Source organism: Microcaecilia unicolor, chromosome 3 (genome assembly GCF_901765095.1).
Source record: "Microcaecilia unicolor chromosome 3, aMicUni1.1, whole genome shotgun sequence".
Classification (NCBI taxonomy): domain Eukaryota; kingdom Metazoa; phylum Chordata; class Amphibia; order Gymnophiona; family Siphonopidae; genus Microcaecilia; species Microcaecilia unicolor.
Genome location: NC_044033.1, coordinates 31,193,655 through 31,221,090, shown reverse-complemented (window position 1 = coordinate 31,221,090; position 27,436 = coordinate 31,193,655). Strand labels below are relative to the sequence as shown.

The 27,436-nt window shown below is 44.7% G+C and overlaps 1 protein-coding gene across 1 annotated transcript in view; it reads right to left on the bottom strand.

Annotated features, from left to right (window-relative positions):
- The window catches only part of PRKCE (protein kinase C epsilon), a 915,268-nt gene that overhangs the window by 354,582 nt on the left and 533,250 nt on the right, over positions 1-27,436 (bottom strand). The window contains exon 4 of the mRNA XM_030195809.1: positions 796-830. Coding sequence (XP_030051669.1) covers positions 796-830 — 35 coding nt within the window. The remainder of the gene's footprint in view (positions 1-795; positions 831-27,436) is intronic.

The following is a 27,436-nucleotide window of genomic DNA, read 5'->3' as shown; positions in this document are numbered from 1 at the left end:
GCCTAATTTAGGCGCCGGGAATTATACCAAGTAAAACGTGGCCTAGATGGACGTAACCAAATTTAGTCATGTGGCGAGCCACTCGGCGAATTCTATATATCGCACAGAAATTTAGGTCTATTCTATACAATTCAGGCGTAATTTTGTTCCGCACGGATTTTTCAGGCAACATATACAGAATCTAGCCCATAGCGTGCAACCTTTAAGAAGACGGTGCACTATTACTGGTTGACGGCATTCACATCAAATGACAGCCCGTCTCTACAAATTGTCTGGAGATGAAGCAAACGTTCCGATGCTTTGAAAAGGTGTCTGAAACACAACGAGCCCTCCGGTATTCTCAAACTATTTCTTCCATTGTGTGCAAAGCAAAACCCTTTCAGAACAGATGGCAGCCTTCCCTTCCTCCAGATAATCTGACGGACTCAGAGCATGACAACTGCACAGCTACAATCATCAGCTCTGTCATCCCCCATAATGTAGTGATGCTATTCTTAAGAATAACAGGAACTCAAAGTGAGTCATTCAGATATTATTAATCCACAAAGGGGAGCACAAAGAAAATGTTCTCAGATTTGACATTTAGACGTTGTGTATGAGGCACTTGTGAAATTACGAGAGTCCTCCATCCGCCATTTGATTTATCAGTGGATTTGTCCAGATGGATTAATCGGGGGAGCACCCTTGGAACTAGAGCTACTGTTCTTAAAATACCAGCCAATAACATTTGGAAGCATTCAAGCCACAAAGATTCATCATGCCTCAAACATCAGTACCCTCAAAATGATCTCTTACCTTGACATTGATATCCCTGTTTTCCTATTACACCCCTGTAAATAAGAACATACATGTTAGAAGAAGAGACATACCAGATTAAAACTCCAATTGCAGCTTGGGGACTGATTTTTTTTTTTTGTTAGGTTGAAATAACTATAACACATCTTTCTGCAAAATACTGCACACTGTAACTGAGCGGAGTGATTTTCTTCTGTTTCGTGCAGGTTATGAGTTTGTCTGCGCTGCCGTTTAAACCTTCCCTTGTTCTGCGGGGCCTTTTGCGGCTCGCAAATCTCACATACTATGAGACCACTGTTTCCACAACATGGAACTTGTTTCATGCTGCAGTACATTCACTGAATTCACTGGGTGATGAGGAGATAGAGCAGAAGTGGGCAGTGCCGTAGCGAGGGTGCCTGACACCCGGGGCGGGTCGCCGCTGCGCACCCCTCCCGGGTGCAGGGCATGGCGCCCCCCCTCTGGAGCACCCCTCCCCCCAAAACGCACCCTACCTTTCAGCGGGGGGCAGGCGGGAGGGCCGATCCGCCCCCAGTGCACGTCACTGGAGCTGCGTCGGCTCTGCTGCTTCCCTGCTTTCTCTGCCCCGGAACAGGAAGTAACCTGTTCCGGGGCAGAAAGAGCAGGGAACCAGTGAGCCAACACCCCCCCAGTGCGTGCACCCGGGGCGGACCGCCCCACCGCCCTACGCCACTGGGGGTGGGCAACCTGTGGCCCACCACTGAACATTTTGTGGCCTCCGACATAGGAGCCAACTTTTCAAAATTATTGGGGGTGCTAAGCCCCATGGAAATAACCCCTCCCTGGACACATACATGGAATTTTCTCAATATTGGGGGTGCTCAAGCATCCACAGCACCCACAGAGTCGGCTCCTATGGCCTCCGAGACCATGGGAAATATACACAGAAAATGTCATTAACCAGAGTTTTGACAATTTTACATACTATTATTTTGCAAATATTTTCAAAATAGCCCCTCTAGCAGTTCGTTGCGTTGTTTTCAGTTAAATTGTTATTTATCACAGAAGGTCTATTGGGTTCTGTGCATTTTCAGTTGTGACACTGAATAAGGTTGCTGCCTGCTAAGGATAGTACTGACATTCGTGTGGCCTTCTTGTATAAAAGTTGCCCGTAGAGTCTTAAGTGGATATTAACAATTGTTTCAATTCCTTCAGCTCTCATTTAAGAGAAAAATATACTCCCCCCCTGATACTGTAACACTGCAGTTAGCACTGACATCTTCCATGATGTAGTGATACTGACCATGAAGCTTAAATTTATACACAGGTATTTACCATTGGAACCTACCTGGAAAACAGGAATAACAACATAGAAGGCAGCCACCAAAGATTATTCAGGAACTGCTGGTATGGAACCACCAGTATCCGGATAACCATCTGGTTGACAGCTATTTTGGGGGCTGATGCACATAGCCTGGGTGCTAAAGTCTATAATGAAACCCCCACAGTGCAACAGAGCCATGCAGAAATGCTGGGCTCGATGGACCCTTGGTCTTTTCCCAGTGTGGCATTACTTATGTACTAAAACTACCTAACCACTGCTTATTTCTAGGATAAGCAGCTTAAAATATATTATACTGTTCTGGGATTTTGCCAGGTACTTGTAACCTGGATTGGCCACTGTTAGAAACAGGATGCTGAGCTTGATGGACTTTCGGTCTGATCCAGTATGGCAATACTTATGTACTTAAAGCAAATGATATTCAAATTTTGTGCGCAGATAATTTGCACTATTAAACTGAAGGCAAGGGGAAGAATGTGCTGGTGTGTGCAAATAAAAGTTTCACTTTAAGTGCAGCTCTTGTGTGTGTGCCCAGAGAAAACCAGAAGTGCAAGCACACATCGGCGCTGTTCTGTGCCTTTAAATATAAGCTTTTCAAAAATTTGTTTGCAGTTTAGCTTTTGAAAGCACAGAAAAACAGGCGCTGATGTGTGCTTCACTCTCACTTTTGCTCATAAGAACATAAGAGTAGCCATACTGGTCCATCTAGCCCAGTATCCTCTTTTCCAAACAGTAGCCAAGCTAGGTCACAAGTATCTGGCAGAAACCCAAATCGTGGCAACACTCCCTACTACAGATCCCAAGTCTTCCCATGTCTGTCTCAATAGCAGACTATGGACTTTTCCTCCAGGAATTTCTCCAAACCTTTTTTTAAACCCAGATACACTAACCACTGTTACCACCTCCTCCGGCAAAGAGTTCCAGAGCTTAACTATTCATTGAGTAAAAAAATATTTCCTCCTATTTGTTTTAAAAGTATTTTCATTTTACTTCCTCGAGTGTCCCCTAGTCTTTTTACTTTTGGAACGAGTAAAAAAAATCGATTTACTTCTACTCATTCTACACCACTCAGGATTTTGTAGACCTCAATCATAACTCCTCATCTCTTTTCCAAGCTGAAGAGCCCTAACCTCTTTAGCCTTTCCTCCTACGAGAGGAGCTCCATTCCCTTTACATTTTGGTCGCTCTTCTTTGAACCTTTTCTATAATGCCTTTGTATCACTCCATGGAACTGAACGCACCATGGAGCGATACAAAGGCATTATAGTATTTTCAGATTTGCACGTTTGTTTCTCATTATGACCACTTAGAAGCTGAACGGGCTTCCCCTCGCTTCCAAAAAAAGTCAAAACGAGTAGTTTAATTTGAGAAATTGACAAGAAATCCTCTCCCCAAACCCCTCGACCAAAGGATGACCATCTCTAAGGTTGACCTAAATTTCATGATTTGGGCATCCCCGACCGTATTATCGAAACGAAAGATAGACACCCATCTTGTTTCGATAATACGGGTTGCCCCGCCCCTTTACGGGGCCGGCCTGCGAGGACGCCCTCATGAAAACTTGGGAGCCCAGTTCGATTATGCCCCTCCAAGTGTCACATGGCCCAAAATAAGGCACACAGCGTTTAGCACATGCTAAGCTTTAGTAACTGAATAGTGCGGGGCACTGAAGACTTGCAGCAACATAATCCTGAAAATGCTTCTAAAAATCAGTGGTTGGCCCTGCTGAGCAGCTCTTATCCAACCCAAGAAATAACACCAATGGGGGAGGATCTATCCCTTTGACTATATGTCTGTATGTACGCATAGGCACAAAGACACACACACTACTACTACTACTACTACTATTTAGCATTTCTATAGCGCTACAAGTCATACGCAGCGCTGCACAAACATAGAAGAAAGACAGTCCCTGCTCAAAGAGCTTACAATCTAATAGACAAAAAATAAATAAAGTAAGCAAATCAAATCAATTAATGTGAATGGGAAGGAAGAGAGGAGGGTAGGTGGAGGCGAGTGGTTACGAGTCAAAAGCAATGTTAAAGAGGTGGGCTTTCAGTCTAGATTTAAAGGTGGCCAAGGATGGGGCAAGACGTAGGGGCTCAGGAAGTTTATTCCAGGCGTGGGGTGCAGCAAGACAGAAGGCGCGAAGTCTGGAGTTGGCAGTAGTGGAGAAGGGAACAGATAAGAAGGATTTATCCATGGAGCGGAGTGCACGGGAAGGGGTGTAGGGAAGGACGAGTGTGGAGAGATACTGGGGAGCAGCAGAGTGAATACATTTATAGGTTAGTAGAAGAAGTTTGAACAGGATGCGAAAACGGATAGGGAGCCAGTGAAGGGTCTTGAGGAGAGGGGTAGTATGAGTAAAGCGACCCTGGCGGAAGATGAGACGGGCAGCAGAGTTTTGAACCGACTGGAGAGGGGAGAGGTGACTAAGTGGGAGGCCAGCAAGAAGCAGATTGCAGTAGTCTAAACGAGAGGTGACAAGGGTGTGGATGAGGGTTTTGGTAGAGTGCTCGGAAAGAAAGGGGCGGATTTTACGGATGTTGTAAAATAGTAGTCATAGTAGATGACGGCAGAAAAAGACCTGCACGGTCCATCCAGTCTGCCCAACAAGATAACTCATATTTGCTGCTTTTTGTGTATACCCTACTTTGATTTGTACCTGTGCTCTTCAGGGCACAGACCGTATAAGTCTGCCCAGCACTATCCCCGCCTCCCAACCACCAGCCCCGCCTCCCAACCACCGGCTCTGACACACACACATACACACCCACAAAAACACACACTGGGAAAGACAAAGACACACACACTCACCAAAACACACACTGGCAAACACAAAAAGCCACATAAAAACACATATGCACACATAAGGACACACATGAAGAGACACACTTTTCCATGTCTTTTCACACCCAGTTCCTGAACAGACTAGTAGAACGTTTGTGAATGGAGGAAGGAGAAATATGCAATTTTATCTCACTATAACTGAACACTTTTCAAAAAAAAGAAGAAGTAGGGGGGTAGACCAGATGTATATCCAAACAGAAGATTTATTCAAACATGATATTCAAAGTCAGTCTCAATGATTTTATTTTTTGAGTAAACCTGCTGTGCGGATATACATCTGGTCTACCTCCTACTTCATCAAATCAACAAATAGTGGAGCAGTGGTTCACTGATGAGATATATATATATATATATATATATATATATATATATATTGTGAAGAGCAAAGAAACTACAAGCCCCAGAAGGCAGTGCAGCACCAGAGAGATTCAGAACCAAGGAACTACAAAGCCCAGAAGGCAAGGCAACGTCAGAGAAGCCAGGAGCTAAGAAACTATAAGTCCCAGAGGGCAGTGCAGCACCAGCAGAGGGATCAGGTGAAGGGAGAAGAATCTATGCAAGAGAGGGAGGAGCCGGGCTGTGATTGGGAGATGGAATCAGATGGGGGAAGGGAGGAGCCCCTAGATCGAGAGGAAGGGGAGGAGAGAATGGAACTGGAGGAGGTAGAAGGAGGGGAGAATGAGGAGGAAATGGAAGTGCTGGTGGAGGGCTCTAAAAGTGAGTTATGAACTGAACTGGAGAGAGTGAATGAAGCCTTGGTGAATTGACCTGGTGGGTGGATGTTAGGTGGTTTTCTGCTGACAGATGAGGGAGGTGGGTCATTAGGTCTAAGAGTGAGAAAGTGACTTAGACCATATTGCCATTGAATTGAACTGTCTAATTTCATTTCTAAGATGAACTGTGTTTGAAGGCAATGCTAAACTAAACTGTGTTTGAAAGCAGTGCTAAACTGAATTGATGAGGAAAACATTGCTAACTGAACTGAATTGTGAGCAATGCTCATTAGCTGTGTGAGAGAGTAGTACCACTAAGTACTGGATTAGAAGCAGTGCTGGAGAAAACCATCTTGAAAGCAGGGCCAAAGTGAACTGTGTGGAAAGCAGGCTCAAGCTGAACTGTATTGCAAGCAGGGCTCCAATGAACTGTGTTTAAAAGTGGAGCTACACTGAGGAGAGGGGAAGGCCTGTGAAGCCTTAAAGCAAATTAAATGTACTCAGGAGATAATAAAGCACTTCTGGTGATTTGCCTGTTGTCCGGAGACCCTGATTGCAGGCTGTCGACTTGAGAGTGAAGGGCGTGCTTGGTGAAGAAAGGAAGAGACTGAGGAAGAGTGGTGCAGATCTGGCGACTGAGCCTGACAATATATATATGGAAGGATGGGGGGGGGGGGGGGAATCTCATCTATCACCAGGTTGGCACCCCACATCTCTCCAGGGTGATCTATTTGAAAAAAACCTTTTGCTGATTATTGTAATCATAGACAAAAACCCCCTCTGTCCATATGATTTATAGCAGCTAGTATGTCTATTGTTTAAGTTATAATTAATCAGTCTAATCCAATCACATTACATTGAGTGAATGGAAATAAGCTTAAAAACGTAATTCAGGACAACACTTGTCTTCTGGCTCACTGAGTCCCGACGGACACCCGTTTCGCTGTTGCTTTATCAAGGGATTGCAGTCTCAAAAAACAGTGACATGAAGCCTGCTGCTTGCTGCTATTGCCGTCAACTGAGTCTTTCACTTTTCAGTTCTTGACATCTCAGGCCGTCTAATCAATACCCTTTTCGAGCATGGTTTTAAAACAGGATGCTTATGAGAGAATGCCAAAAAGGTTCCAATTTTAAACCTGTTTTATAAAGGCAATACGGGCGTCTGTGTCTTTAAAAAAAACAAAACAGGCTGCCAGAACCAGCCCCAACAGATCACAAATCTGAAGCACAAATTTACACTTGCTCTGAAAAGGTGTAAATGTGTGCGAGTACTCTTATCAATCTATAGGTGTATGCATTCTAACTTTCTGCTCCACCCACACTAAGCCCCGGGAATGCCCATGCACACATCACACAAAAAGAGAGACACACTTTCCATGCGCGTACATTTTAATGCACACATGCCATCGCGCAGTGAAAAATCCCTCTTCTGCATATAAAACAAACATTAGATGGAACGTTATTCAGCGCAATTTAATCAGCCAGTTCAGAGCTAACTGCTAATTTTCAGTACCACTTCACCGATTAGTACTGCTGGAAATAACTGGGTAACACCAAACTGAAAACTAGCTATTTTGGGGGTGTTCCAAGGGCGTAACAGTTGTGGGGAGTGGGGGGTTTTTTTTGGGGGGGGGGGGTGTTGGGGGGCTCAACACACAAGGTAAGGGAGCTAAGCACCTGGGAACTTTTTCTGAAGTCCACCGCAGTGCCTCCTAGGGTGCCCGGTTGGTGTCCTGGCATGTCAGGGGGCCAGTGCACTATGAATGCTGGCTCCTCCCATGACCAAATGCCTTGGATTTGGTCGTTTCTGAGATGGGCGCCCTCGGTTTCCATTATCGCCGAAAATCGGGGACGACCATCTCTAAGGTCGACCTAAATGTTGAGATTTGGGCGTTCCCGACCGTATTATCGAAACGAAAGATGGCTGCCCATCTTGTTTCGATAATATGGGTTTCCCCTCCCCTTCGCGGGGAAGTCCTGCGAGGACGACCTCAGGAAAACTTGGGCACCCTGTTCGATTATGCCCCTCTATGTTAGTTAAGTGCTGATATTTAGTCCTCAACTGAGCAGATTAACTGTATAAATAGGACCACATAAAAGTCAGTCCTATCTTTATATGGTTTGTGATAACCAGTTAAGTGCTGAATATCGCACTTAGGGCCCCTTTTACTAAGCAGCAGTAAGCTCAATGGAGGCTTATCGCTCTCTAAACATAAAGTACTGCCTGGCGGTACTTCCCACCCCTAGCATACCATCACTGCAGTAATCTGGCAGTGCCGCGCACTGCCCAGTTATGTTAGGTTAGTGCGGGAGCCCTAACCGCCACCTCAATGGGTGGTGGTAAGGGCTCCCCCCTGAAATGGCCGTGCGGCAAGTGCTACGTCGTCTGATGAGCGTTATGGATGACCAGACTGGCAAGGATAAATGTGCTGTTGAACTGGCTCGTAATATATCACTGTTGGATTCCCTACATATGCAGAAAGAGGCCTGGAATCATATTACACAGGCAACCATTGTGAACTGCTACAAGCGGGCAAGCTTTGTTAAGGATGTGGAGAGGGATGAAACAGATGCACCTGTTGCAAACGCGTCAGATGAACAGGCTATTGACATCCCAGCCGGTGTTACTGAAGAGGAGTTTCATCACTACGTAGCTATTGATTACGATCTACAAACAGCTGACGACAGCACTGATGTCGAGATATGCGCCTACACGCAGGCAACGGCTGATGATGAAACAGATGACGAAATAAGCAGCTAGGCACAATTTTGACGAAATTCAACAACCTCCTGTCACTTTTGCAAGAGCGCTGGAGAGTCTCAACATCGTGCGGGCCTATCTAGAGGCCACTGGATGTCAGTGCTATGACAGTTTTTACTGTCTGGCAGACGTAGTCTATGGAACTCACAGACACAATAGTGTACAGAGAACTATGACTGATTACTTCAAGTAAGCCTAACGTCAGTTAACAGAGACTGTATAACGTCAGTTAACGGAGACCGTATACTGTACGTATAATAAACAGTACTGTACATATGTTTATCAGATGTCAAGCTTCTTTGGGTCATAACGGTTAAGTGCACGCTTCAGTTAACTGCATGTATTTCTTTGGTCCCAGACCCTTGCACTTACGTGGATTATACCGTATTTACTCTCTTATCTTTCGTCTATCCTCCACTGCATCATATCAGCCCCAGCTCTATCCCTTTCTCTCCTTCCTTCCCTTGCCTTCAGGCCATTCTTCCATCTCTTACCTTACTTTTACCATCTTATTAGCCACATTTCCAACCTCAATCAACTCCTTGAGAAACCCATCACTAGTACCCCGATCCATCCTCTCTCCAGGCTTTCAGGTCTTTCACACTATATCTGAACCTTTCCCCACACTTCATCCCCTTTCTCTTACCCTTCATTTCATATCTTCATTCATTCTCCCAACCCATCAACATACCCCACTCATACCCAACAATTGTCAAGTATTTACTATCCCCTTGAAATTTTCACCCCATCATCTCCCATCCATAATTCCTTCTTCTGCTCAACAACACTCTCCCACTCAACAAGTCTCAGTCATCTTCTGCTCTATTTCCCTACCCCCTCTCCAACTCCTTGTCCAATCCATCTGTTCTGTTCCCCTTCTCCCCTTCTCTTGACACTGCCACTGGCTCCAGAGTTTGGAGATTTCTGGCTGAGAGATCATCAGAGAAGCACATTTCTCAAAGCTGACATATTCCAATTAATAAATTTAGAATAAAATCTTTTTTTCTACCGTTGTAGTCTGAGCATTTTATTTTTCCCCTTTTTGTTAGGTTCCAGTATCTCTTTTCTGCTTTTCAGTTTTTTCTCTCTTTCCGGGATCTCCTGTACATTTGACATTTGTTCTCTCTCCATGTTCACTATCCATCTTTCCTCTGCATCCTTATCTGTCCTCTGCAGAATCTTCTTCCCGCTATGTGCCTGTTTCTATTTTTCCCTCATGTTCAGCATCTGACATATCAGTGTCCCTATCCTCCCCCATATTCAGCATCTCCCCTCTGCATCCTTATCTTGCTTTGTCCAGCATCTCTCCTCAGTGTCACTATCCTTCCCCTGTGCCCAGCATCGCCCCTCTATGTCCTTGTCCTTATGATAACTCAATGCCACATCTCTTCTCTGTGTCCCTGTCTCTCCCCATGTCCAGCTCCTCTCCTTTCTCTTCCCTTCTTATCATCTACTCTCACCCTGGTGCCAATATCTCTCCCTCTCTCTCCCCTGCCTGGCTTGCCCCCACCACCCACCTGGGGCTAACATCTCTCTCCCTTTCTCTCTCCCCTGCCCCCCCCAGCAGTGCAGCATCTCTCTCTCTCCCTCCCTCCACTGGTCCAGCATCTCTCCCCCTCTCCAGTATCTCTTTCCCTTCCTCTTCCCCCTGGATCTGGCATCTCTCTCTCTTTCACTCTGCTCCCCACCACCACCCCATCCCAGTACAGTCTCTCTCTCTCCTCCGCTCTACCCTGGGTGGATCTGGCAGCATCTGTCCCCTCCCCCCCCCCCCAAGCCCAGCACCTCTACATTCTGCTCCTTCCCCCCAGAGTTCATCCAATACCCCTTTTTCCTCCCCCAGCAGTGCAGCATCTCTCTCTCTCCTTCCCTCCACTGGTCCAGCATCTCTCCCCCTCTCCAGTATCTCTTTCCCTTCCTCTTCCCCCTGGATCTGGCATCTCTCTCTTTCTCTCTTTCACTCTGCTCCCCACCACCACCCCATCCCAGTACAGTCTCTCTCTCTCCTCCGCTCTACCCTGGGTGGATCTGGCAGCATCTGTCCCCTCCCCCCCCAAGCCCAGCACCTCTACATTCTGTTCCTTCCCCCCAGAGTTCATCCAATACCCCTTTTTCCTCCCCCCGCAGTCCAGCATCTCTCTTTCACTTTCCTCTTTCTTTTTCCCTTCTTGCAGCACTAGTATCTCTCCCTGCACACACTCACACACACACACCCTCATGGTCCTCCAATCTTATGTCAGATCGACAGCAGTGGAAGGAACAGCTGGCCAGCCCCGTGGAAGGAACAGCTGTTTCTGGCCAGCCCCGTGGTTCTTCCCTCTGCTACTTCTTCCCTGCCCATCTTCAAGTCTCTGCTTAAAGCCCACCTCTTCAATGCTGCCTTCGGCACCTAACTCTTACCTTCAGGATATCCAGACTGCCCCAAATTGACTGCCCCCATCGTACCATCTACTCACTTGTCCTTTAGATTGTAAGCTCTTTGAGCAGGGCCTGTCCTTTTATGTTAAATTGTACAGCGCTGCGTAACCCTAGTAGCGCTTTAGAAATGTTAAGTAGTAGTAGTACTTCCTGCCTACAGGAAGTTGCATAGAAACATGATGGCAGATAAGGGCCAAAAGGCACACCCAGTCTGCCCATCCTCAGTAACCACTAACTCTTCCTATTCCTAAGGGACTGGAGGTGGGATGTGACAGAGGGAAGGTCCAAGGGCCTAGCCAGAGGCAGCCTGTCTTTATCACTGCCAGTGATCCAAATTAAGTTTAGAGGAACATGAGTCGGTTTGTGGGGGGGGGGGGGGGGGGGGGCAGGGGAAGGAAAAGGAAAGGAAAAACACTATCTTCTCCTAGCTCTCTTTCAGGAATCCAAATACCCTTAGTACCTTCCTTGCGGGTGCTGGGTGTTATCCTAGATAACACACTTAGCTTTCATGATCAGATTCCATCAGTAGTCCACCACTGTTTCTTCAAATTACATCTGATAAGATCACTAAGTACTACTACTACTTATAATTTCTAAAGCGCTACTAGATGTACGCAGCGCTGTACACTTGAACATGAAGAGACAGTCCCTGCTCGACAGCGCTTACAATCTAATTAGGACAGACAAACAGGACAAACAAGAGATAAGAAAATATTAAAGTAAACCCCTCCTGCATCAACATGTGTTTCAAGTACTTATTCACTCTCTAGTAATGAGCCAAATTGATTATTGAATGCTTTATACAATAAAGTTACACCACCTCAAAACACTTCTATTACAGTTTTATCTGAAACTAGAAAATTCAAGCGCGTCACTCCCCTCCTTAAATCCACTCACTGTCTGCCTCTCATACACAGAATAACATATAAGATTTATTTATTTATTTGTTGCATTTGTATCCCACATTTTCCCACTTATTTGCAGGCTCAATGTGGCTTACATAGTACCATTAAGGCATTTGCCCAGTCGGTTGATAGCAAATACAAGATTGTATAGTGATCGAATGCGGTATATGTGGAGGGTCAGAAGGGATGAAGATTGTGTGTTGTTCAGTACGATCATTAGGCATGCTGTGTTTTGGGTGAAGAGGTTTACGTAGGATCGTTGGGGTAGGCCTTTTTGAAGAGGTTGGTTTTTAGTGATTTCCTGAAGTTCGTGGTCGTGGATTGTTTTCACAGCTTTTGGGAGCCCATTCCATAGTTGTGCACTTACGTAGGAGAAGCCGGCTGCGTAAGTTGTTTTGTATTTCAGCCCTTTGCAATTTGGGTAGTGTAGGTTTAGGTATGATCTTGATGACCCGACTCTGTTTCTTATTGGTAGATCTATGAGGTCTATCATGTATCCTGGGACTACGCCATATATAATTTTGTGGACTAAAGTGCAGATTTTGAAGATGATCCGTTCTTTGATTGGGAGCCAATGCAATTTTTCTCAAAGGAGTTCTCTTGTTAGTTTTCAACATTCCGCTGTTTTTATGTCACCTACTGTCCACCATGTACCCTGAGATCCTCTCAAGAACAATGTCCCTGGTGGTCTCTTCCTTTAGATAAATTAGGCATTTATTTATTTGTGACATTTATATCCCACATTATCCCAAACAAGTTTGAATTCAATGAGGCTTACAATAAACAGTATAGGATACATAACAAAGAATAATGCATAAGAAAGTAATTTGTTGTAAGAATCCAATTTTACAATACAATATCATAAACATACTGGGATAGCTATGGATGATTAACATTTTGAAAATCTATTATGACTGAGAAATTGTACATGAAGCAAAGAGAAAGTTAATGGTAAATAGAGTAATAACCAATTCAGGTAATAATTAGTTGTTTGAGATATGGTTGTTCTTTGTGAGGATTTTGCGGAATCAAGTATGTTCCTATATATTTCTTATTTTGGGTGGTAAGGAGTTCCACCATTTGGTTCCTAGGTAAGTGAAGTCTGCAGAGTGGACAGTTTTGTAGATCACTTTTTTGCAATTTGGGAGGTGTAGTCTGAGATAGTTTCTTGCCTCATAGTTAGTGTTTCTTTGAGGTAAGTTTATTAATGGTATCATATAGTGTGGAGCTGTGCCATTTAGGATTTGAAAAATAAAGGAATATAATTTGAAGGTAATTCTCGCTTTGATGGGATGCCAGTGTAATTTGATTAATAAAGGTGAGGAGGCACTTTCTAAATGAGAGATTTATATATGAACCTGGCAGCAGTGTTGAGAGCTGTTTGGAGTTTTTTCAACAGGTACTCCTTACAGCCAGCGTATACGGTATTACGTAATTGAATTGGGATAATGTTAATGATTGTACCAATACTCTGAATGTTTCTGATGAGAAAGAGGGTCTGATCCTTTTTAGTTTCCAAAGAGACCTGAAAGATTTTGTGATTACTGAGGAAACTTGATTATCAAATGTTTGTCTATAATTATACCTAGAATTTTCAGATTATTGTCAGTGGGGAACGAAGTGTTGTCAATTGTGAAACTGTTGAAGTCGTTTTGGTCAAATAGGTTGGTCATGAACATGAATTTACTTTTTTCTTTATTTAGCTTTAGTTTGGATTCTGAGGCCCAGGTTTCCATCAGATTTAAGCCAAATTTTGCCTTTTGTAAGATGTCTCGAATGTTATGGTAACATCGTTAGCCTATATGAATGTTTCTAGTCTGTATGAAAGGTATGACACCACTTGCCAATGCATCTTCTCTGTCACGGGGTCCATCCTTTGGAACTCTTTGCCCCACCATTTGCACACCAAGACCTCACTAGGTAAGTTTAAATCTGAGCTCAAAACCTTTTTACTTGATGATGACTTTAACTAAATCGTCTATAGTTTCCGTTTCCTCTAATATGGATTTTCAGCAATTCCTCCCAGTGTGAGCCTGCGAGCTATGACCTTGAGTCTCTCTACCCTTTGAAGAGTTATGCTAGCCCTTACGCTCAGTAAAATACAGGCCAATGGCTCAGGCTAAGAGCTAGGCCTCTTTCCTATGCATATTATAGTTCTCTCCCTCTTGCCTTTCTTTTTACCTCATTATTTCCTTTCATCACACTACCCTTCTTGTTATTGCATTAGTATTGCAAACCGCTCGGATAACCTTTTGATGGGTGGCATAACACACACTTAATAAACTTTGGATCCTTGGAAAGGTGAAAGAGATGTTGGACTACAGAGGCACTGAGCCAGGAACCAAGCTAGGCAGAGGGCACTTCAGCTCAGCAGAAGGCAGCCCTTACCATTGGGTGGTCCTGGGCTTTTTGCCAAGATTGCTCAATGTTAGCTAGAGCTCTGGAGGTGACTAAAACGAAGGAAAGCATTTTGGGCCTCTGACAGCAGAGTCAGAGTCTGCACGGATGGCTTCCTCCACCAACTTCAACATGTTAATGGCATTAGGAAACTCACTCTGCAAATAAAAAAAATGTATAAAGAGAATTATGAATACTGTAATCACACCGATAATGTATTGTTTGACTGGGAGTGATGCTAGGTTTGAAAACCCATATAAAGAGGATTTATTTGATTTTTTTTTGAGCTACAGAGTTCTGTGAGCTATGTTTATTTAACAAAGGATTCAACTGGCTTTCTTTCCTAAAGATGATAAATAACTTTAGGCTGTAAATTTTTCTAAGCCCTGAGTTAAACCCTGAAAGAACTGAAATGATGATTCAGTCTGTAAACTACGGTTTGCTGTATGCTCCTGGAAGAGGTGCTGTGACAGATCTCAAGGCAATTAGCATCCTGTAATAACTCAAAATCAAAGGGAGAGGTCTTATTAATGAATAAATCTATTTAATAAAATGAGAAATTCATACTCAGTGAGGGTATCTAGTACCTTGCTTGGAGAAGAGACGGCTGAGGGGAAACATGATAGAGGTATATACAAAAATGAGTGGAGTGGAACAGGTGGATGTGAAGCGTCTGTTTACGCTTTCCAAAAATACTAGGACTAGGGGGCATGCGATGAAACTACAGTGTAGTACATTTAAAACAAATCAGAGAAAATGTTTCTTCACCCAACGCGTAATTAAACTCTGGAATTCGTTGCCGGAGAACGTGGTGAAGTTGGTTAGCCTGGCAGAGTTTTAAAAGGGTTTGGACGGTTTCCTAAAGGACAAGTCCATAGACCGCTACTAAATGGACTTGGGAAAAATTCACAATTTCGGGAATAACATGTATAGAATGTTTGTAGGTTTGGGAAGCTGACAGGTGCCCTTGACCTGGATTGGCCGCTGTCGGGGACAGGATGCTGGGCTTTTGGTCTTTTCCCAGTATGGCATTACTTATGTACTTATGTTGTACATTTTGCTTCCTGCTACGACTTATTATTAAATTACACAAAAATTTTACAAACTTGAGGTCATTTTACAACATCAAAAGTCATTTCTAGGTATTCTCTTCTCTATCCATCTGCCTTCATAAAAACAATACTTAAATTTAAAGTGATATGCTCATTTCCTATGATTAGGGCCTTGGGTCCTCTTTAAACAATATCAACAGCAGTAATAATAATAATGCTATCATTAATTTACATGGAGGGGCATAATCAAACGCGAACGCCTATCTCCATGGGCGTCTATGTCCGAAAACGGGTACATGAAGAGGCGGGACAGACCGTATTTTCGAAAAAATGGACGTTTTTGAGCTGGGCGTTTGTTTTTTTTTTTAGCAATAATGGAAACTAAAAACGCCCAGCTCAAAAACGTCCTAATCCAAGCCATTTGGTCGTGGGAGGGGCCAGGATTGGTAGTACACTGGCCCCCCTGATATGCCAGTACACCAACTGGGCACCCTAGGTCAGTGCGGTGGACTTCAGAAAAGCTCCCACATGCATAGCTCCCTTACCATGGGTGCTGAGCTCCCAACCCCCCTCCCCCAAAACCCACTACCCACAAATGTACAACACTACCATAGCTCTTAGGGGTGAAGGGGGCACCTACATGTGGGTACAGTGGGTTTTGGAGACCTCCCATTTACCAGCACAAGTGTTACAGGTAGGGGGGCATGGGCCTGGGTCCACCTGGCTGAAGTGCACTGCGGTACCCACTAAAAGTGCTCCAGGGACCTGCATACACGCAGGCCTCTAGGACTTGTTGCTGCTGTATAACCTTGGCACACCAGTTGACACCTGAAGACTAATCTCTCCAAAAACATTCTTTATTGGAATAAGCACGCTTACTCACAGTTAACTGCAGATCAGAGGTTGTGCCCCACTGGCAACGAGTCTCCCTGGTACTGAGATGAGCAGTAGGTCAGAGCTGGCAGAATGCTGTACAATGCCCTCTTTCAGCCACATTCAAGGTAAGAACTAAGTTCTCTAACATGAACAGGATCTAAAACTGGCTTACAAAAATGGCTACTACCTCATGGACTACCAGAAACAAAACAGGGCACACTCTGACCCAGTAAGCAGGGGGAAAAGCACCATGGGAGTAGAGCCTACCAACTACCAACATCGTGAGCATTTGCCACAAGCTAGTGGAATCACAGAGCCCAATACCCTACACCCACATAACAGAAAAGGTGTCACACTCACCCGAGAGCCACAACACAACCAGGGAAAGGCTGTCACAGGATAGAACACATTCTGCTGTCATGGAGGTGGGTACGGCATTTGAGGCTGGCATAGAGGCTGAAAAAAAAGTTTTTAAAGTGGGTTTTTTTTGGTGGGAGGGGATTAGTGACCACTGGGGGAGTCCGGGGAGGTCATCTCCGATTCCCTCCAGTGGTCATCTGGGCAGTTGGGGCACTTTTTTGGGACTTGTTCGTGAAAAAAAAGGGTCCAAAAAAAGTGACCCAAAATTGCGGTAAAAATGCCTTTTTTTTCCGATTATCAGCTAAAGACGCCCATCTCTCCTCGGCCGATAACCACGCCCCAGGTCCGCCTTCACCACGCCTCCGACACGCCCCCGTCAACTTTACCTGTTTCCGCGACGGATTGCAGTTGGAAACGCCCAAAATCGGCTTTCGATTATACCGATTTGGGCGCCCACGGGAGAAAGACGCCCATCTCCCAATTTGGGTCACAATATAGGCGTTTTTCTCTTTCGATTATAAGCAGGATACCGTCTTAACCAATTAGCTCAAGATGGTTTACAAAAGAATAAGGATCACAATATTATAAATGAACAATATCTAAACAACTGAATTAAGAACTTGGATTACTTCAAGGCTGTCAAAAGAGGTCTTGGCAGCCGTTGTGGACTGCAGGCCGGTCTCGGGCAGGAGTAAGTGGGCATTGCTCCTGCCTGATTTCCCTCTAAACCACCAAGGACTTCTCCAGCTAGGCCCGGGGAGGAGGGGGAGGCCTGCAGAGGAGAGTGGGGGCTGGGGTAGCACTTATGCTCTTGATGGGGAGGGAAGAGAGATTGGGATGGTGGGTCGCTTGACCCATTTTCTGTAATTTATGCAGGTCCCAGCCGATATTCAGCCAGGACCCACATAAGCTCCAGCAGCCAGCCCCACTTAAATTAGCATCCGATATTCAGTACCAGTACCTGAACATGGCATGGCACTGAATAAAAGAACAAAAGAATAGCCATTCTGGATCAGACCAATGGTCCATCTAGTTCAGTATTCCAACAGTGGCCAATCCAGGTCACAAGTACCTGGCGGAAACCCAAATAATTACAACATTCCAAATAGCAGACTATGGACTTTTCCTCAATAAACTTGAATCTTTTTTTAAACCCAGGTACGCTAACCGCTGTTACCACCACTGAGGAGCCAATGCACAAAGGCACCTGTTAAATATGGGTGCCACAGGAAAAGTTACCGAGTCACAATGACCAATGCATAAAAGAGATGGCATGCAAATGAGATGTATGGGTCCCCCTTCGTGCATCGGTTGCTGTTTGTAACTCAAAGCTGTCAAATGCATTTGATACTGCTAATTTTATTGTTATGCAGCAGGGGCACGACAGGGGGTCCACTGGAGTCCCCCCTCTCGAGCGCCCCCACAACTGTATAAACTCTGTGCTGGTCTACTGACCCCCCCCCCCCCCCACCCCTCACAGTAAGTCCAGTGGACCCTGCCCCCCCAAGCAAAAACACCCTGGTGGTCCAGTGACCCCTCCCCTCCTCATTCTATACCTTAAAATGTTGGAGGCAGGAGGGCAGGAGCAACACCTCCTCCCTCCTGCCTCTGGGCCAGCCCTTCACAAAATGGCAAGACCCAGCCCCTCCTAGTGCATCCCAGGATGCACCAGACAGGGGCTGGGCACTGCCATTTTACAAAGGGTGGGTCCAGAGGTGTTGCTCCTGCCTCCAACATTTTAAAGTATGGCATGGGGGGGTTGTCACTAGACCACCAGATCAACTTTTGCTTGGGGTGTTGGCTGAGAGGGGGGTCTAGGAAGGATCTGGGACTGGACCATGAGAGATATTTTACTTGAGGGGGGTCAAGGAGAGGATGTGAGGGGGGGGGGGGCGTTGAGGTGTACCAGACCACCAGGAGTTTTGGTTCTGGGGGGTCACAGAGGGCAACAGGGGGGTTGGTAGGGGATCCACTGGACCACCAGGGATCTTGGGGGGCCCAGGGGTGCACGGGGGGAGTTGGGAAGGGTGAAGTAGGGAGCACAAAAAGGCAGTGTTAAAGCTAGGTGCTCTAGAGCTGTGCATCACATGGAATGCTTATTATAATACCAATGAGTTCATTGTAATACATCTCGGTAGCTGCTAACAGCACACATTAGAGCAATGAAAAACCCCTTTGTGCACTACTCACTAAATAACGTTTGCTTTAGACCAGCTACAACTGGTCTAAAGCAAATGTTGAAAACTTGGCTAGCTTTTTGTATCGACCCCTAAGTATTTTGTAGACTTCAATCACATCTCTCCTTAGCCGCCTCTTTTCCAAGCTGAAGGGCCCTAATCTCTGCCAGCAGAATATTTACCTACGTTTTTAAATCTACTGTAGTCATGTTCTAGCCACAGTTTGATCGGCGATGAATTCCATATGCCCGGGGCAGCCTCAAAGAACGACTAGTTAATTATTTTAAACACTGGTAGAGCCATTTTGTGAATTTTTCAGGAATATTTGGTTTCTTAGTTTTTACATAAGGACATAAGCATTGGCATACAGGGACAGAGTGAAGGTCCATCAAGCCCAGTATCCTGTTTCCAAGAGTGGCCAATCCAGGTCACAAGTACCTGGCAAGATCCCAGAACAGTAAAACAGATTTTATGCAGCTTATCCTAGAAATAAGAAGCGAATTTCCCCAAGTCCATCTTAATAATGGCTTATGCATGTTTTCTTTATCAACTTAATTGCTTGTGATGTTATTTTGGAACTTAAAAATATTTTTAAAAACTGATATATCAGTATTCATTAGACTTTGCTATGTACAATCCAAATATTGTTTTATACACACAGTAATATTCTGAGAAACTATGTAGCTTTCATGTCCAATGATGTGGTCATCATCATCAACAATTGATATACTGCAAAGTCAAAAATATATCTAAGTCATCTACTATGTTACTATGTAAGTAGTTTGGAAATTCATAATATAATACGAATCAAGAAATACGTAGATAAGGATGCCACAAGGGATACAAGTTACAATACAATTTCAATAAAAGGCTTTGAAGATAAAGTATCTATATCACGAATTATAAGAAAAAGAGGATGAAGGCCGATGCAAAAGCAGGGCCATGAGTGTGAAATTAATCAGATGAAAAGACTAGTATAAAATAATAAGTTTTTAGGGCTGTTTTAAATTTACAATAGGAGGCCTCGGAATGTAGAATGGCAGAACATTCCACAGGACTGGTGCTATAACTTGAAGGCAAGACTACTGAGTAGAATCCAAATAAAAACATTTTTTTGTTTTTTGTTACATTTGTACCCCGTGCTTTCCCACTCTTGGCAGGCTCAATGCGGCTTACATGGGGCAATGGAGGGTTAAGTGACTTGCCCAGAGTCACAAGGAGCTGCCTGTGCCTGAAGTGGGAATTGAACTCAGTTCCTCAGGGACAAAGTCCACCACCCTAACCACTAGGCCACTCCTCCACTCCTTCAAATAGGTAGGGGCAACCAGTGGAGGAGTAGCCTAGTGGTTAGTGCAGTGGACTTTGATCCTGGGGAACTGAGTTCGATTCCCACTGCAGCTCCTTGTGACTCTGGGCAAGTCAGTTAACCCTCCATTGCCCCTGGTACAAAATAAGTACCTGAATATATGTAAACCGCTTCGAATGTAGTTGCAAAAACCTCAGAAAGGCAGTATATCAAGTCCCGTTTCCCTTTCCCTAAACATTGTTGGAATGAGACCAGGCAGGAATATAAGGAGTAAGAGAGCTAAAAAGAAAATGTGGAGTTCCAGTATGAATCGCTCAGTCAGCCAGTATGAGAATCTTGAAAGATATCTTGATATATCATTGGAATAAAAAGAGTGTCACCCTATCATACTTCTTTGCCCCATAAAGAAATATTTTGAACAATCTGCAATCTATAAATTTATATTTGAAGTAGACCTTGAAAAACAGAATTACAGTAATCTACAAGGGAGAACATTAGGGAATAAAGTAAGAGGTATAATGCCTTTCTATCATCAAAGAGCAGAAAGAACACAATTGCTGGACAGTGAAAAATGATTTCTTCACCACTGTTGAAATTTGAAGTGAAAAAGACAGTTCAGTGTTGAAAATAACCCCCTAAGGTTTTAATAGATTCTACATGAGGGGGTTGGTGTTCCAAGAAAAAGAAGGGGAGGGCACCAAAATTCGATTCCAATCTCCAGAGAAGATCATCTATCGAAATTTTAGCGGAATTAATTGCAAACCATTTATGGTTAGCCAATTATCAATTTTATCCAATCTAGAAGAGACTTCAGCAGCAGAGGTAACTGAGTATGGGTCAACAGACAGAAGCAATTGAATGTCATCTACATAAATAAAAAAGATAAATCCAATGGCCTGAATAAGAAGTGCTAATGGGGTGAGGCAACATTGAAACGAGCAAGACCAAGAACTGACCTCTAGGCTATACTACAAGGCAGTGAAAATGAGGCAAAGACGGAATCAGAACCATGTACAGTACTTGAAAAGTGAGACAGGAATGAAACAATTTACGAACAGTACCCAATAAGTTAATTAGCCATTGAAGAAGAATTGAATAGTTCACAAAATCAAAGGCTGCTGAAAGGTCTAAAGACATGAGAACAACATCAGTTCCCCTAAGTCCATTGCCCTTGAAATAACCACAGAATTTGAGTTTTGGAAATATTTATTTATAAAATGTCTAGCCCACATCATCTACTTCTCTCAGCAGATTACAGCAAACATTCACCGTCTTTTACACGAACCGTAAATACAAAGACCAATTCACATAAAACCAAAACAAAGATGTAGGATCACTGAAGAACCCAGGAGAAGTAGTTATTCCAGGCCTCCAGAGATCCCAACTGGAAGAGGAGGAAGGCTGGAAAATAGGAAGGGAACCAGCCAAGACAAGAAAGTAAAATTCGAAAGGGTGCTCATAAAATACACAAAGAAACTAGGCAGTCACTAGAAAGAAAGTGACAACAGACCATATAGCAGACCCAGGTAATAGGAGATGAAAACCTTCAGCAGTGCAAGAAGAAAACAAGGAACAATGAGACAACAGGTCCCTGTAGACCACAAGTGAGGACTGGCAGTAGTGCCTTGGCATGCCAAGAAAAAAGGTCATATGCCATCTAACCCAGAAAGGTGTAAGGAAGCTGAAATATATGCCCTGGCAGAGAACAGTAAACAATGAAGAAAACCTAGATTAAAACAAACAGATACACCAGGCTTAAGCTTTTGCCCTAAAGCCTTCACTTGACCCTACTTGTCCCTCTAATTACCGACCCATCTCCCTCCTTCCTTTTCTCTCCAAATTACTTGAGCGTGCTGTTCACCACCGCTGCCTTGATTATTCTTGACCCACTACAATCTGGTTTTCGCCCTCTCCACTCAACTGAAACTGCGCTTACTAAAGTCTCCAATGACCTAAATCCAGAGGTCAATATTCCATCCTCATTCTTCTTGATCTTTCCGCTGCTTTTGACACTGTCGATCACAGCATACTTCTCGATACCCTGTCCTCACTTGGATTCCAGGGCTCTGTCCTTTCCTGGTTCTCTTCCTACCTCTCCCTCCGCACCTTTAGTGTTCACTCTGGTGGATCCTCTTCTACTTCTATCCCTCTGCCTGTCGGCGTACCTCAGGGTTCTGTTCGTGGTCCCCTCCTCTTTTCTATCTACACTTCTTCCCTTGGTTCATTAATCTCATCCCATGGCTTTTCCTACCATCTCTATGCTGAAGACTCCCAAATCTACCTTTCTACCCGTGATATCTCACCTTGCATCCAAACCAAAGTTTCAGCGTGCTTGTCTGACATTGCTGTCTGGATGTCTCAACACCACCTGAAATTAAATATGACCAAAACCAAGCTTCTCATTTTCCCCCCCAAACCCACCTCCCCGCTCCCCCCATTTTCTATTTCTGTTGATGGCTCTCTCATTCTCCCTGTCTCCTCAGCTCAAAACCTTGGGGTCATCTTTGACTCTTCTCTCTCCTTCTCTGCTCATATCCAGCAGATTGCCAAGACCTGTCGTTTCTTTCTTTACAACATCCGTAAAATCCGCCCCTTTCTTTCCGAGCACTCTACCAAAACCCTCATCCACACCCTTGTCACCTCTCGTTTAGACTACTGCAATCTGCTTCTTGCTGGCCTCCCAATTAGTCACCTCTCCCCTCTCCAGTTGGTTCAAAACTCTGCTACCCGTCTCATCTTCCGCCAGGGTCGCTTTACTCATACTACCCCTCTCCTCAAGACCCTTCACTGGCTCCCTATCTGTTTTCGCATCCTGTTCAAACTTCTTCTACTAACCTATAAATGTACTCACTCTGCTGCTCCCCAGTATCTCTCCACACTCGTCCTTCCCTACACCCCTTCCCGTGCACTCCGCTCCATGGATAAATCCTTCTTATCTGTTCCCTTCTCCACTACTGCCAACTCCAGACTTCGCGCCTTCTGTCTCGCTGCACCCTACGCCTGGAATAAACTTCCTGAGCCCCTACGTCTTGCCCCATCCTTGGCCACCATTAAATCTAGACTGAAAGCCCACCTCTTTAACATTGCTTTTGACTCGTAACCACTTGTAACCACTCGCCTCCACCTACCCTCCTCTCTTCCTTCCCATTCACATTAATTGATTTGATTTGCTTACTTTATTTATTTTTTGTCTATTAGATTGTAAGCTCTTTGAGCAGGGACTGTCTTTCTTCTATGTTTGTGCAGCGCTGCGTATGCCTTGTAGCGCTATAGAAATGCTAAATAGTAGTAGTAGTAGTAAATACGGCAAGACAATATGCAGGTATAAAAGCTGACAGGAGAAAAATTCCAGCTAGAGAGGCAAAAAGATGTACAGCCAGAACCTGGAATTAGGACTTCAAGGTTTCAACACTGAGGTGGAAACAAAGCACCACAAAATGAGATATAATGCTTTTGACTTGTAACCTCTCGCTTCTACCTACCCTCCTCTCCTCTTTCCTCTACACATTAATTGATTTGCTTGCTTTATTATTTTTTTGTCTATTAGATTGTAAGCTCTTTGAGCAGGGACTGTCTTTCTTCTATGTTTGTGCAGCACTGCGTACGCTTTGTAGCGCTATATAAATGCTAAATAGTAGTAGTAGTAGTAACTGTTGAAAAGAAGACCAGAGCAGGAGACCAGAAGTGCCATCATCTGCGAGTGGTTGAGCGCCAACCCAGCTACTGCTGGTGTACTTGGTGCAGTTGGAGAGGCAAACCATGTATCAAACTATCGCTCTGCCTTACGGGAAGTGAAGCAGAGTGAAGTACACAACAGCAGAAAAACTAGGAAAGTAACCCAGCACCACCAGAGGTAGTAATGCTATCAGAAATAGGCGAAGAAAGGGGAGACTGAGAAGGCAGGCACCAGCCATGCAACAGACACAGAAACAGCCCATAAAACAGGAAACTGTTAGTGAAAGCAGAGGTAAGTACATTGCATAATGCCAGCAGATGAGCCTGGAAGCCATGTAAAAAAAAAAAAAAAACCCTGAAGAGAAGGACACGGATTTGCCCCCGCACTGCACTGGAATACTCAAGGAACTACGAGAGAAGCGCCAACAATCCAATAAGAAGGATTATGAACAGGGAATTACCACTGAAGACAGAATCTAGAATAGGCCATAGGAGACTTAACGGGAAGTCTTGGTAGCTACCTACTACTATAGAGAAAAGAATGTACTGCAAGGTGAGCCGTTGTGTAGATGCGACATGGAAGTGCTATATACGAAAGCAGAACAAGGTGGAATATAAACTATGTTGAAAGGCTGAAGAAAGAAGGCAGTAAAAGCCTGAGAGAACAGACACACCAGTCCGCGCATGCCCAGTCCAAGAAGGAAAGAGCAGCCAAGCCTAGAGAAGGAAGTGCTACGGAGGTATGGGCAACATTACCAGACCACAAAACCCATCTTGCAAAGAGTAGGAATGCCAATCCAGCCACAGACAGGAATGTGAAGGAAAAGACTCCCAACTGGGAGACGTGAAGGGGTGACAAGTCGGAGGTGGGCTGCAGCTCTCCCAACAGCACCGGACAGTCTTAGAAAGAAACAGGAGGTCCGTTTTGTCAACATACAGAAAACCTGTTCTACAAAGGAAATGGGGCCAAGCCTGTATAAAAACTGAATGCCAGATCTGAAAAGAGACAAGATTACAATTGCAGAGAGAGACAGAATGCCAGTCCTGAGAATGTGGAGGAGTGGCCTAGTGGTTAGGGTGGTGGATTTTGGTCCTGGGGAACTCAGGAACTGAGCTCAATTCCCACTTCAGGCACAGGCAGCTCCTTGTGACTCTGGGCAAGTCACTTAACCCTCCATTGCCCCATGTAAGCCGCATTGAGCCTGCCATGAGTGGGAAAGCGCAGGATACAAATGTAACAAAAATAAAATAGATACTATTGGAGATTCTACATGGAATGTTGCTACTATTGGACATTCTACATGGAATGTTGCTATTCCACTAGCAACATTCCATGTAGAAGCCTGCGTGGCCACATTGGTGATCTGCAAGGGCCGACTTCTACATGGAATGTTGCTAGTGAAATAGCAACATTCCATGTAGAATCTCCAATAATAGCAACAGTGGAGGAGTGGCCTAGTGGTTAGGGTGGTGGACTTTGGTCCTGCGAAACTGAGGAACTGAGTTCAATTCCCACTTCAGGCGCAGGCAGCTCCTTATGACTCTGGGCAAGTCACTTAACCCTCCATTGCCCCATGTAAGCCGCATTGAGCCTGCCATGAGTGGGAAAGCGCAGGGTACAAATGTAACAAAAATAAAATAGATACTATTGGAGATTCTACATGGAATGTTGCTACTATTGGACATTCTACATGGAATGTTGCTATTCCACTAGCAACATTCCATGTAGAAGCCTGCGTGGCCACATTGGTGATCTGCAAGGGCCAACTTCTACATGGAATGTTGCTAGTGAAATAGCAACATTCCATGTAGAATCTCCAATAGTAGCAACAGTGGAGGAGTGGCCTAGTGGTTAGGGTGGTGGACTTTGGTCCTGCGAAACTGAGGAACTGAGTTCAATTCCCACTTCAGGCGCAGGCAGCTCCTTGTGACTCTGGGCAAGTCACTTAACCCTCCATTACCCCATGTAAGCCGCATTGAGCCTGCCATGAGTGGGAAAGCGCAGGATACAAATGTAACAAAAATAAAATAGATACTATTGGAGATTCTACATGGAATGTTGCTACTATTGGACATTCTACATGGAATGTTGCTATTCCACTAGCAACATTCCATGTAGAAGACTGCGCAGGCTTCTGTTTCTGTGAGTCTGACGTCCTGCACGTACGTGCAGGACATCAGACTCACAGAAGCAGAAGCCTGCGCGGCCACATTGGTGATCTGCAAGGGCCGACTTCTACATGGAATGTTGCTAGTGAAATAGCAACATTCCATGTAGAATCTCCAATAGTAGCAACAGTGGAGGAGTGGCCTAGTGGTTAGGGTGGTGGACTTTGGTCCTGCGAAACTGAGGAACTGAGTTCAATTCCCACTTCAGGCGCAGGCAGCTCCTTATGACTCTGGGCAAGTCACTTAACCCTCCATTGCCCCATGTAAGCCGCATTGAGCCTGCCATGAGTGGGAAAGCGCAGGGTACAAATGTAACAAAAATAAAATAGATACTATTGGAGATTCTACATGGAATGTTGCTACTATTGGACATTCTACATGGAATGTTGCTATTCCACTAGCAACATTCCATGTAGAAGCCTGCGTGGCCACATTGGTGATCTGCAAGGGCCGACTTCTACATGGAATGTTGCTAGTGAAATAGCAACATTCCATGTAGAATCTCCAATAGTAGCAACAGTGGAGGAGTGGCCTAGTGGTTAGGGTGGTAGACTTTGGTCCTGAGGAACTGAGTTCGATTCCCACTTCAGGCGCAGGCAGCTCCTTATGACTCTGGGCAAGTCACTTAACCCTCCATTGCCCCATGTAAGCCGCATTGAGCCTGCCATGAGTGGGAAAGCGCAGGGTACAAATGTAACAAAAATAAAATAGATACTATTGGACATTCTACATGGAATGTTGCTACTATTGGACATTCTACATGGAATGTTGCTATTCCACTAGCAACATTCCATGTAGAAGCCTGCGTGGCCACATTGGTGATCTGCAAGGGCCGACTTCTACATGGAATGTTGCTAGTGAAATAGCAACATTCCATGTAGAATCTCCAATAGTAGCAACAGTGGAGGAGTGGCCTAGTGGTTGGGGTGGTGGACTTTGGTCCTGCGAAACTGAGGAACTGAGTTCAATTCCCACTTCAGGCGCAGGCAGCTCCTTATGACTCTGGACAAGTCACTTAACCCTCCATTGCCCCATGTAAGCCGCATTGAGCCTGCCATGAGTGGGAAAGCGCAGGGTACAAATGTAACAAAAATAAAATAGATACTATTGGAGATTCTACATGGAATGTTGCTACTATTGGACATTCTACATGGAATGTTGCTATTCCACTAGCAACATTCCATGTAGAAGCCTGCGTGGCCACATTGGTGATCTGCAAGGGCCGACTTCTACATGGAATGTTGCTAGTGAAATAGCAACATTCCATGTAGAATCTCCAATAGTAGCAACAGTGGAGGAGTGGCCTAGTGGTTAGGGTGGTAGACTTTGGTCCTGAGGAACTGAGTTCGATTCCCACTTCAGGCGCAGGCAGCTCCTTATGACTCTGGGCAAGTCACTTAACCCTCCATTGCCCCATGTAAGCCGCATTGAGCCTGCCATGAGTGGGAAAGCGCAGGGTACAAATGTAACAAAAATAAAATAGATACTATTGGAGATTCTACATGGAATGTTGCTACTATTGGACATTCTACATGGAATGTTGCTACTATTGGACATTCTACATGGAATGTTGCTATTCCACTAGCAACATTCCATGTAGAAGCCTGCGTGGCCACATTGGTGATCTGCAAGGGCCGACTTCTACATGGAATGTTGCTAGTGAAATAGCAACATTCCAT